The sequence below is a fragment of the Malus domestica genome, chromosome 15 (genome assembly GCF_042453785.1).
Source record: "Malus domestica chromosome 15, GDT2T_hap1".
NCBI lineage: Eukaryota > Viridiplantae > Streptophyta > Magnoliopsida > Rosales > Rosaceae > Malus > Malus domestica.
In genome coordinates, this window is record NC_091675.1 from 1,223,696 (window position 1) to 1,236,029 (window position 12,334).

Below are 12,334 nucleotides of genomic sequence, written 5' to 3' on the forward strand. Positions count from 1 at the left end.
CACCTTGAAGCTCTAAAGCTCTGAAACTCCGAAGCTCTCAAGCATCCAGGTTCCCGAAGAATCAAGAAAGCCTTTTTCGTTCTTCGTTCATCGTTCATCCTAAGATCAAGCCCCAACGGCCCTTCGGATCAACAATCATCCACCAATTCAAGATCAAGCCCCGACGGCCCTTGAAGAAAGCACCATCGTTCATCATCCGTTCATCCAAGATCAAGCCCCGACGGCCCTTGGATCAACAAACATCAACAAATCCACACATCCAACCGTTCTTCAAGGTCAAGCCCAAAAGCCATTGAAGATCCGTTCATCACTGTTCTTCAAGATCAAGCCCAAAAGCCCTTGGAGATCCGTTCATCACTGTTCTTCAAAGATCAAGCCCAAAAGCCCATTTGAAGATCCGCTCAAATCCACCTTCAAGATCAAGTCCACGGCTCTTGAAGAACGTTCATCCTTAGATCAAGCCCAACGGCCCTTTGGATCAATTGCACATCCACAAATCAACACCTTACGGAGATCGAATCAGAGGATCAAATTAGAGAGAGATTGTAACCCAAAATCATCAAATACAAATATTTGTTTGTGCACGTCGTTCTTGTCTCTTTCGTTTCAGGAAATTTCCGTGTTCACAGATATACAGCACACTGGAATGACCACGACAAAGCGCAGGAAAACTCATGCGGCGCCGCAGCCGTATAGATATTTATACACACCTCTATATTTTTGTACTATATATACACACACCTTATATATATATATTTGGGCATATGAAGCACTGAAGAGTACCTTGTGCAACTTTATTTACCAAGCTACCACCTTTTATCTCCACACCTTCAATTTTGATTTTGCATCATGCACCATTGAGACGAATGTGATGTTTCCCGGCAATTCCCATCCATGAACCGCCGCCGAAAATGCCTTGATCAGCCACCACTGGAAGATCAAGCGACATGGCTGCCTCCGTCCACATCGAATCATCAAACACCGGGAAGCTCTCGCTCATGTTCCCCCAGAATATCCCATCCATTCCTTCATTGTTCACACCACTACTCATATTCTTTTCCACTTTCATGCCGTCCTGCTCCGGCAGGGTCTCAGCGCCGCCAGAATTATAATTTCCGTGGGGCTGATCGACTTTCACATTCGGAAAATTATTGTGAATAACAGGTACTGCAATATCTTTCACAGGAGCAGCATATATAACATGCAGGATTAGTCCCAGTACCTGATGGATTGTTCAGCACAAGGGTTTGGTTCGGAATTTGAGGTGGCACGCCGGCATTGGCCGACGAGGGAAATACTTGATGCTGCAGGTGCTGATTCAGTTGATGATGGTGATAGTTAGGGGCTTGCTGATCTGGCAAATTGAGCTTCGCCTTGGAACCGTAGAGCTTCCTGGCGGCGGCATCATAAGCCAGAGCGGCCTCAAAGGAGGTGGCGAAAGTCCCGAGCCAGAGCCGGGCACCGCGGTTGGGCTCGCGGATTTCAGCCACCCATTTCCCCCACGTCCTTTGCCTGACGCCCTTGTAGGTGCACATAGCGTTCTCCGGCCCTCCTTTCCCCTTCATGCAACCCTTCCTTGAGCTTCCCTGCGCTGGCCGCTTCGCTGGCTTCTTCTCCGCGACCCCAACACTCATCTCCGACGTCGACATTGTGAGAATTTTTTTAGAACAATTGACGACTTTTTTTGTGATTATTATTATTATTATTATTTTATTTTATTTTAATTCGGGTGGTGAGTTTGAGAAACCATAACCCGTAACGTTGGCGATCCTTATATGAGGAAGGCAGACGTGACCTGAAACGTGGCTTGTGGAGGATTAGGGCTTGAATACTTGGCATGGTGAACTGGAGATATCGTGTCCATGGCTAGCCTCACTGTTTAAATCTCTAATACACACTTGGCTTACACCCTTGCTTGCTTTTTTGCTCAGGTGGCAATCGGAGAGGAGCAGAATTCCAGTTTTGCTTTCTCATTTTTCATTTTTTTCTTTTATTAAATCCGAAATACAATTATATAGAAGAGTCACATTGGATCTTTAACTCAGAGATGAATCGTAATGAATGAATAACAATAGAAGAGAAAATTTTTAAACTAAATAGAAACTTGACTGAATAGACTTTCTGAAGTTGACTGAAAATTCATATGAGAGAAAAGTGGATGAATAACAATAGAAGAGAAAATTTTTAAACTAAATAGAAAATTGACTAAGTATGACTTTCTGAAGTTGACCGAAAATTCATATGAGAGAAAAGTGGATGAATAACACTAGAAGAGAAAAATTTTAAACTGTACATAAAACTAACTGTCTTTCTGAAGCTGAATGAAAGTTAAGACAAGTTAGAAATGGATGAATAACAGTAGGAGAGAACACTTTTAAACTGTACAGAAAACTGACTGAGTATGTATTTCTGAAGAAGAACTAAAAGTTGAGATAAGTGAGACTTATGTACTTTTGAGTAAGAACTAAAATTAAGTTGAGATAAGTGAGAGATTTGTTGACAGTGGAAACAGATGTTTGTTCTAATTTTTTTTTTCACATTTTATTTAAATTAGAGGATAAACACGTTTACTTTATCATTTTTTTCAATTTTTTTTAAAATAGAGTGTTTGGGGTTTATGAAAGTATTTTCAAACTTTCTCTATGGAGATATTTGGATAATGGTATCCGTCTTTTCAAGGGTTAAATTTATATTAACATTACAATGCGATCCACATCAGATATTAAGTTATAAAATTAATTATTTCGGATATTGAAGTTAACATCAAAACCATATGTATCATGACAGAACAATATTATGGATATCATTGTCGCTGATAGCCTGTCAATCAAACACCAAAGTAAAATCTCCATAAAAAAATCAAATAAATAATAAAATATATATAATTCGAGTCCAACAAAAAGTAAAATCCCCAATTGGGCAAATGTAGCAAGCCCTAATTACAAAGAAGAATTCACGTCGAATCTTTAAGTTAGAGACGAATCGTAATGGATGAATAACAGAAGGGAAAATTTTTAAATTATACAGAAAAACTTATTAAGGATGTCAAGTAGAGTTGACTGACAGTTGAGATAAGAAATTTATCTCGGCCAAACCCACGATTCAAATGATACACTTACACATTACGAATTAAACCCTGCGAAGGGACAGACAGTATTGTTTGTTGGGGACATCTCTTACGCAGATGGTTATCCGTTTCATTACAATAACCGCAGGGATACGTGGGGAGGTTCGTAGAGAGAAATGTTGCTTACAAACCGTGGATTTGGAATGCAGGAAATCACGAAATCGATTTTGTTCCTGAGCTTGTATGCATTTTTTTTGCATTGTTTGTTGGTAACCTCTCTTGATGTAATATACGATACAAGTAATTACAATGTTGTTGCAGGGTGAAAATAAACCCTTCAAACCGTACACACAACGGTATTTTGGTCCCTACGAAGCTTCGGGTATTACGTCTCCTCTTTCGTACTGCATCAAGAAAGCTTCAGCCTATATCATAGTCTTGTCCTCTTAATCAGCATATGGTAAGAATGCTCAGTTCTCCACATTCATCTTGCGCAAGCAATTTCACAGAACTGTGTCTTTCGTGGTTACTTATGCATTGCAGGGAAATATACTCCTCATACAAGTGGCTCGAGGAGGAGCTGCCGAAAGTGAACAGGACAATGACGCCATGGCTTATTGTTCTTATGCATTCTCCACTGTATAGCAATTATGTACATCACTATATGGAAGGAGAATCCTTCAGAGTTATGTATGAGGAATGGTTCGTGGACTATAAAGTAGACATTGTCCTCGCCGGTCATGTTCATGCCTACGAACGATCTGCAAGCGTTACATGCCTGCGAACAACCTATTAAAACTATGGCGGTTTCAGATATGAATGTTTGCATCAGAACGGATATAAAAATCTTGCTTACAACATTTCAAATGGACTATGCACTCTGGTAAGCGACCAGTCAGCCCCGGTTTACATAACCATCAGAGATGGAGGAAACCGAGGATTGGTTACCGAGTACGATGTTAATTCCCATTCTTATTATCTGTGAGCAGTCTTTCCTGTTGATCAAATGTTTTGAAATTGCTGTGGTATTTTGTGTTTTTCTGCAGAATGACAGAACCACAACCAAGTTACTCAGCTTTCCAGGAAGCTAGCTCTGGTCATGGGATTTTCGATATAAAGAACAGAAGTCATGCATTTTTCAGTTGGCATCGGAATCAAGACGGGTATATGCAGTTGAAGCTGACTCTTTGTGGTGAAGAACAGATATTGAATTCAATGAGTTCTGAGTTAGACAAAACACGACGGTTTGATTATTTCGTCTTTCTATATTAACCAGGCGAGCCTTTATTTCGTCTATATCTTATTTCTATATTAATTGGGCGAACCTTTTGAGTTTTGAACTAGACTAGGCGCGATGGTTAAATTATTTTATCTATTTCATCTTTCTATATTTTGTGATCGAGTTTCATTCTGAATCTTGTAAGTTATCCAATTCAATCTAACACATCAGAACTCGTTCATCGAACTACTAGCATAGATAATGAAATTATGACTCCAAGTCCAATTGCAATAAGTGCACTTGCAGAATTGGCTCTAAATCCCAGCATTGATAAATATACAAGATGCTTGTGGAATAAAAGGGACAGATATGGCTTGCAACAAAGATAGAAATGAATTAAGCTCAAATGTTAGACTTCCCCAAGAGGCAGGAAGAGGGATCCTCCATATCCTAATAACGAGACTATAAAACTTCCCACCAAAAGGAGGAATCAAACCAGGAAAGGAAATAGATTAAATCCTATAATAAGATGAAATAGATGAAATAATCAAATTGTTGTGCCAAAGCTAATTTAGAGGACTCATATGGTTCTCCAGATTAGATTGAAGTGAATAACTCATAAGATTCAAAATGGAATAAAAAGATAATAGACAAAATAATCCAACCGTCATGCATAGTCTAACTCAGAACTTAGAGGGCTCGCCTTGTTGATAAAAAGGACGAAATAATTTATCCCTCATGCCTAGTCTAACTCAAAATTCAGAAAGTTTGTTTGGTGCCTCATATTAAACCAAGTTAGACAACTCACAAGATTCTAAAAGAAAATCATTCACATAATATAGAAGAGATAGAGTAGAGCCCCAGATATATTTATACTTGTATATATGTATTTCGTTCATATCATAAATGCATACACAGGGAGCACTTGCAACAAACCCCTGCAAGCTGCGACTCATTTACAAACCCTGCACATAACTTTTTTTTTTTTTTGTTTCTTAGTACACAACTAAAAATTTTGCCCAAAAAATCTACAGATTAAACGAATTAAAAAAAAATGTGTCTATATCATTTCTTACGAAGTAAATACTAGTACATGCTTAAGACAAGAAGAGAAATAAAGTTTCTTTAGCACAAGAATGTACATCAAGGCTTAGTATGACATAATGAATGAAAGATAGATGAACAAAACTATACATTAGAGCCCAGTCGTCGAACTATTATCATAGCCTACCCTTATACACACTTTCTAATACTGTAAATAATAAAATTATGACTCATCAACTCCAGTTGCAATAAGTGCACTTGCAGAATTGGCAATAGATCCCAGCATTAACAAAAATACATGATGCTTGTTGAATGAAGGGACAAATATGGCTTGGAAACAGAGAGAGAGAGAGAGATGAAGTAATGCCTCAACTGTTGTACGGATAAGCTCAAACCTTAAACTCCCCCAAGAGGTAGGAAGAGGAATCGTCCAAATCCTGATGATGATCCTAGAAAACTTCCCATCAAAATTTGGAATCAAATCAGGAACGAAATAATTGGAATTAAATTCCATAATGAGACGAAATAGGCGAAGTGCAATAGTAAATTAAGAGGATTTATATGGTGCTTCAGATTAGATTGAATTAGATAACTCACAAAAATTATAATGGAAATAATTCACATAATTAACTATTGTGCCTAGGCTAACTCGAGACTCAAAAAACTCGTCTAGTTATCAGATTTCAAAAGGCTTACCTGGTTAATATGATAGGTGAAAAAGATGCATCTGATCTAACTCAGAAGGCTCGTCTAGTGCCTCAAATTAAATTAAATTGAATACACATCACATAACATCTGCGTACTTGGATATTGTATTTTATTCATATCATACATACACAAGGACAATAGAACTTGCAAGAAACCTTGCAAGCTGCGACTCTTTTACATTACCCTGCACATTACATTCTTTTGAGTACACTCCCAAAAAATCTAAAAAGATTAAAAGAAGAAAACCTTAATGGTCTTATTGAAATGACCACGACAAGGCGCAGAAAAACTCATGCGACGCCGCAGCCCTTTAGATATTTATACACACCCTACTATACATAATGTGGGCGTATGAAGCACTGAAGAGTACCTTGTGCAACTTTATTTACCAAGCCACCACCTTTGATCTCTGTCCCTTCAATTTTGATTTTGCATCATGCACCATTGGGACGATGCAATGTTTCCCAGCAATTTCCATCCACAAAACCGTGGTCGAAAATCCCTTGATAAGCCACCACTGGAAGATCAAGCGATATGGCTTCCTCCGTCCATATCCAGTCATCAAATACCGGAAAGTTGTCGCTCATGTTCCCCCAGAATATCCCATCCATTCCTTCATTGTTCACACCACTGCTCATATTCTTTTCCACTTTCCTGCCACCCTGCTCCGGCAGAGTCTCAGCCCCGCCAGAATTATAATTTCCGTGGGGCTGATCCACTTTCGCATTCGGAAAATTATTGTGAATAACAGGTACTGCAATATCTTTCACAGGAGGAGCATAACATGCAGGATTAGTCCCAGTACCTGATGGATTGTTCTGCACAAGGGTTTGGTTCGGGATTTGAGGTGGCACGCGGGGATTGGCCGACGAGGGAAATACTTGATGCTGCGGGTGCTGATTCAGTTGATGAGGGTGATATTTAGGGGCTTGCTGATCTGGCAAATTGAGCTGCGCCTCCGAACCGTAGAGCTTCCGAGCAGCCGCATCATAAGCCAGAGCAGCCTCATAGGAGGTGTCGTAAGTCCCGAGCCAGAGCCGGGGGCCGCGGTTGGGCTCGCGGATTTCCGCCACCCATTTCCCCCACATTCTTTGCCTGACGCCCTTGTAAGTGCACATAGCGTTCTCCGGCCCTCCTTTCCCCCTCATGCAACCCTTCCTCGAGCTTCCCTGTGCTGGCAGCTTCGCCGGCTTCTTCTCCGGAACCCCAACACTGCTACTACCATCACTCATCTCCCACTTGGACATTGTGAGAATTTTTTTAGAAGAGTTGAGGATTTTTTTTTTTTTTTTTTTTTAATTCGGGTGGTGAGTTTGAGAAACCATAACCCACAAGGGTGCAGGTACTTATATGAGGAGGAAGGCAGACATGACCTGAAACGTGGCTTGTGGAGGAGTAGGGCTTGAATACTTGGCATGGTGAACTGGAAATATCGTGTCTATGCTAGCCTCACTGTTTAAATCTCTTATACACACTTGGTTTACACCTTTGTTTGCTTTCTTGCTCATGTGGCAATCGGAGAGGAGCAGAATTCCAGTTTTGCTTTCTCATTTTTCTTTTTTTTTTCTTTTATTAAATCCGAAATACAATTACATAGAAGTTGGATCATTCCAATTAACTCAGTTTTCTTTTCACCTTTTTAATTTAAATAACAGGTAAGATAAACATGCTAACTTCATGTTTTTTTTTTTTCAAAATATTTGGAAAAGAAAGTGCTTGGGGTTTATGGACGCTTTCTTCTTTTCTTTCTGGAGGTATTTCGATGATGGTAGTTTTTTTAAAGGGTGAAATTTATAATAACCTTTGAAACCACGGCGGATATTCAGTAATAATATTATTTGGATATTAAAGTTATAAAATTATAACCTAAGAATAATAGAAAGGAACAAATGGTGTAGTTACAAGAAGATTTTGATTAATAAGTTTTAGAACATAAAAATCGCCTGCCATAACCTAAGAATAATATAAAGGAACAAAAGTTGTTCAAAAGTTTTGAAATTGCGGTGGTATTTTGTGTTTTTCTGCAGAATGACAGAACCACAGCCAAGTTCCAGGAAGCTAGCTTCGGTCATGGGATTTTCGATACAAAGAACGGAACTCATGCATTTTTCAGTTGGCATCAGAATCAAGACGGGTATGCCGTTGAAGCTGATTCTCTGTGGTTGAAGAACAGATATTGGAACAGTTTTGAAAAGTCATCATCCTTAGATGCATTCTAGATCAAGTTTTCAATGCCCTCCAACCATGTAGACTTGCTGCACAAGTTTTCACTCACCTGCCATAACTAATGGTTGCAGAAGTTGTTTATATATGTGTAAATTTAAAAGTAAGGAGATTGGAACAGTGAGAAGGGTTTCATGTAATCTATATAGAATACCACTCTAATCATCATCCTGAATAAAACAGTCTGTTTTCCATCCAAAGATAAAACAATTTTGGCTGCTGTTTTTGTGTTGTCAGTCACCACTTTCTTTTTATCCTTTTTTGAAGAGAAAGGGTTTCATCACAGATGAAGTACGGAAGTGAATTCAAAACAATTTTTCTTTATGTCCGTCCTTTTATATTAACATGACGAGTCTTATGAATTCTGAGTTAGATCACACGAGCAGGCTCTATGAGTTTTGACTATAAAATTTCCAATCAAAAGTTGGAATCAAACCAGGAATGGAGATAATTGAAATTGTGTCATAACAAGACGAACAGACGAAATAATCCAACTGTCATGCTAGGCTAACTTATACGACTCATATAATGCCTAAATTTAGATTGAATTGAATAACTCACATTTAGAATGGAATAGAAAGACAAAATAGACAAAATAATCAATCTGTATTTAACTCAAAACTCAGAAGACTCGCATGATTGATATAGGACGAAATAATTTAATCGTCATGTCTAGTCTAACTCATAACTTATAAAGCTCATTCAAGCCTGATGAGATTAGACTAAATTATATAATTCACAAGATGAAAAAAAAATTAAAGGAAATTGAGGGATAAAAACGAAGCAGGAGTTTGCTAAAGAAGAAAAAATGTGTGTATGGCCTACAGATTAAACGGATCAAATTAAAAAGAAAAATTAATATTGGGGGATAAAAAAACATGAGTGTACAAAAGAAGAAAAAAAGTGTGCCTATATCATTCTTACAAAGTAAATAACTAGTACATGCATAATTAAGACAGGAAGAGAAACAAAGTTCTTTGGCATAAGAAACTACACATCAAGGCTTAGCGTGACAAAAATGAATGGAAGAGAGATGAATAAAGCTACATATCAGAGTTTAGTCGTCCAACTACCATCATAGCCCCCACCCTTAGACACAATTCAAATATGATAAACAATAAAATTACTACTCATCAACTTCAGTGGTAATAAGTTGCAGAATTAGCAATAAATCCCAGCATTGACAAAAATACATGATGCTTGTTGAATGAAAGGGACAAACATGGCTTGAAAACAGAGATAGAGATGATCTAATGACTGAAATGTTGTACGGATAAGCTCAAACCTTAAACTTCCCCAAGAGGTAGGAAGAGGAATCCTCCAAATCCCGATGAAGATAGTAGAAAACTTCCCATCAAAATTTGGAATCAAACTAAGGAAGGAAACAATTGGAATTAAATCCCATAATGAGACGAAATAGGCGAAGTAATCCAACTGTTGTGTAAAAGTTAATTCAGAAGACTCATATAGTGCCTTAGATTAGATTGAATTAGATAACTTACAAAAATTAGAATAGAAATCATTCATAATTAACCATTGTGCCTATTGTAACTCAGAAAGCTCATCTAGTTAACTAAGAACTCAAAAGGCACATACGAACAAGAAAGGTCATGATCTAACTCAGAAAGCTCGTCCAGTGCCTCAAATTAGATTAAATTGGACAACAAATCACAAAATATAGAAAGAAATAGTAAAGCCACAAATACATTGTTTACTTGTATTTGCCTTTTATTCATATCATACATACACACAATGGCACTTGCAACAAACCCTGCAAGCTGCGACTCTTTTACAATACCCAGCACATTATATTCTTTAGAGTACACTCCTAAACTCAAAACTAAAAACATGAAAAAAAGAAAGCCTTATTGGTCTTATTGGTTTATGATATATAAAGCACATTGGAATGACCACGACAAAGCGCAGAAAAACTCATGCGGCGCCGCAGCCTTATGGACATTTATACATACCTCTATATATTTGTACTATATATATACACCCCCTCCTATATATATTTGCACATATGAAGCATTGAAGAGTACCTTTTGCAACTTTATTTACCAAGCCACCACCTTTGATCTCTATACCTTCAATTTGATTGACATCATGCACCATTGAGACGAATGCGATGTTCCCAGAAATTTCCATCCATGAAGCCGCAGCCGAAAATGCCTTGATCAGCCACCCCTGGAAGATCAAGCGACATGGCTGCCTCCGTCCATATTGAGTCATCAAACACCGGAAAGCTCTCGCTCATGTTCCCCCAAAATATCCCATCCATTCCTTCATTGGTCACACCACTACTCATATTATTTTCCACTTTCATGCCGCCCTGCTCCGGCAGGATCTCAGCCCCGCCAGAATTATAATTTCCGAGGGGCTGATCCACTTTCACATTCGGAAAATTATTGTGAACAACAGGTACTGCAATATCTTTCACAGGAGGAGCATAACATGCAGGATTAGTCCCAGTACCTGATGGATTGTTCTGCACAAGGGTTTGGTTAGGAATTTGAGGTGGCACGCCGGCATTGGCCGACGAGGGAAATACTTGATGCTGCAGGTGCTGATTCAGTTGATAATGGTGATAGTTAGGGGCTTGCTGATCTGGCAAATTGAGCTTCGCTTCGGAACCGTAGAGCTTCCTGGCGGCGGCATCATAAGCCAGAGCAGCCTCATAGGAGGTGTCGAAAGTTCCGAGCCAGAGCCGGGCCCCGCGGTTGGGCTCGCGGATTTCAGCCACCCATTTCCCCCACGTCCTTTGCCTGACGCCCTTGTAAGTGCACATAGCGTTCTCCGGCCCTCCTTTCCCCCTCATGCAACCCTTCCTCGAGCTTCCCTGCGCTGGCCGCTTCGCCAGCTTCTTCTCCGCAACCCCAACACTGCTACTACCACCACTCATCTCCGCAACCCCAGCACTGCTATTACCACCACTCATCTCCATCGTCGACATTGTGAGAACTTTTTGAGAAGAATTGAGGATTTTTTCCGCGATTTTTTTATTTAATTCGGGTGGTGAGCTTGAGAAACCATAACCCGTAACGCTGCCGATACTTATATGAGGAGGAAGGCAGACAAGACCTGAAACGTGGCTTGTGGAGGATTAGGGCTTTGAATACTTGGCATGGTGAACGGGAGATATCGTGTCCATGGCTAGCCTCATTGTTCAAATCTCTAATACACACTTGGCTTACACCTTTGCTTACTTCCTTGCTCATGTGGCAATCGGAGAGGAGCAAAATTCCAGTTTTGCTTTCTCATTTTTCATTTTTTTTCTTTTATTATATTCGGAATACAATTACACAAAAGATTCACGTCGGATCTTTAACTCAGAGATGAATTGTAATGGATGAATAACAGTAGAAGAGAAAATTTTCAAACTGTACAGAGTACTGACTGAGTATGACTTTCTGGAGCTGATTGAAAGATAAGTGAAAAGTGGATGAATAACAGTAAGAGAGAAATTCTTAAACTATACAAAAAAACTAATGATCTTTCTGAAGCTAAATGAAAGTTCAGATAAATGAGAAATAGATTAATAACAGTAGGAGAGAAAAAATTTAAACTGTACAGAAAACTAACTGAGCATGTTTTTCTGAAAGACGGTGAAGTTGAGAGAAAACAAAACTGACTGAGCATATAGATGAATAACAGTAGGAGAGAAAATTCTTCATCTATACAAGAAACTTACTATCTTTCTGAAGCTGGCTGAGAGTTTAGATATGTGAGAAATGAATGAATAACATTAGGAGAGGAAATGGATGAATAACAGTAGGAGAGAAAATTCTTAAACGGTATAGAAAAATGTAAAGCTTTATGAAAATTGAGATAAGTGAGAAACTTGTTGACAGTTGAAATAGGTGTTTGTTTATAATTTTCTTTTCACCTTTTATATAAATAACAAGATAAACTTTCTCATTTTTTTTTCAAAATATTTGAAAAAGAAAAGTATTGGATTAATGAATGTATTTTTTTTCATAGAATCTGTTTTTTTAAGGGTTAAATTTATAACATTACAATGAAATCCACATTTATGTTAAAGTTGTATAATTATAACCTAAGATTAATAGAAA

The 12,334-nt window shown here is 38.5% G+C and overlaps 2 protein-coding genes and 1 pseudogene across 2 annotated transcripts; 1 reads left to right on the forward strand and 2 right to left on the reverse strand.

The window, feature by feature from the left end:
• Positions 1 to 847: 847 nt before the first annotated feature.
• On the reverse strand, positions 848 to 1,649 carry LOC103450572 (dehydration-responsive element-binding protein 2D-like). The gene is made up of 2 exons (XM_008389936.3): positions 1,223 to 1,649; positions 848 to 1,176 (listed from the first exon to the last, which is right to left on the reverse strand). Exons 1-2 carry the CDS (start codon positions 1,647 to 1,649, stop codon positions 848 to 850), a joined length of 756 nt encoding a protein of 251 aa, XP_008388158.1.
• Positions 1,650 to 2,796: 1,147 nt separating this feature from the next.
• Positions 2,797 to 8,313, forward strand: LOC103450570 (purple acid phosphatase 2-like; annotated as a pseudogene).
• Positions 8,314 to 10,365: 2,052 nt separating this feature from the next.
• LOC103450569 (dehydration-responsive element-binding protein 2D-like) lies at positions 10,366 to 11,205 on the reverse strand. The gene has a single exon (XM_008389935.3). The coding sequence runs from the start codon at positions 11,203 to 11,205 to the stop codon at positions 10,366 to 10,368; it is 840 nt and encodes a 279-aa protein (XP_008388157.3).
• Positions 11,206 to 12,334: the final 1,129 nt, after the last annotated feature.

Bases quoted from the DNA above. Each gene is read 5' to 3' on its own strand.
- LOC103450572 (XM_008389936.3), bottom strand. From the start codon at position 1,649: ATGTCGACGTCGGAGATGAGTGTTGGGGTCGCGGAGAAGAAGCCAGCG. The intron at 1,177-1,222 runs GTACTGGGACTA...CTCCTGTGAAAG, and splicing joins TGTGCTGAACAATCCATCAG to ATATTGCAGTACCTGTTATT.
- LOC103450569 (XM_008389935.3), bottom strand. From the start codon at position 11,205: ATGGAGATGAGTGGTGGTAATAGCAGTGCTGGGGTTGCGGAGATGAGT.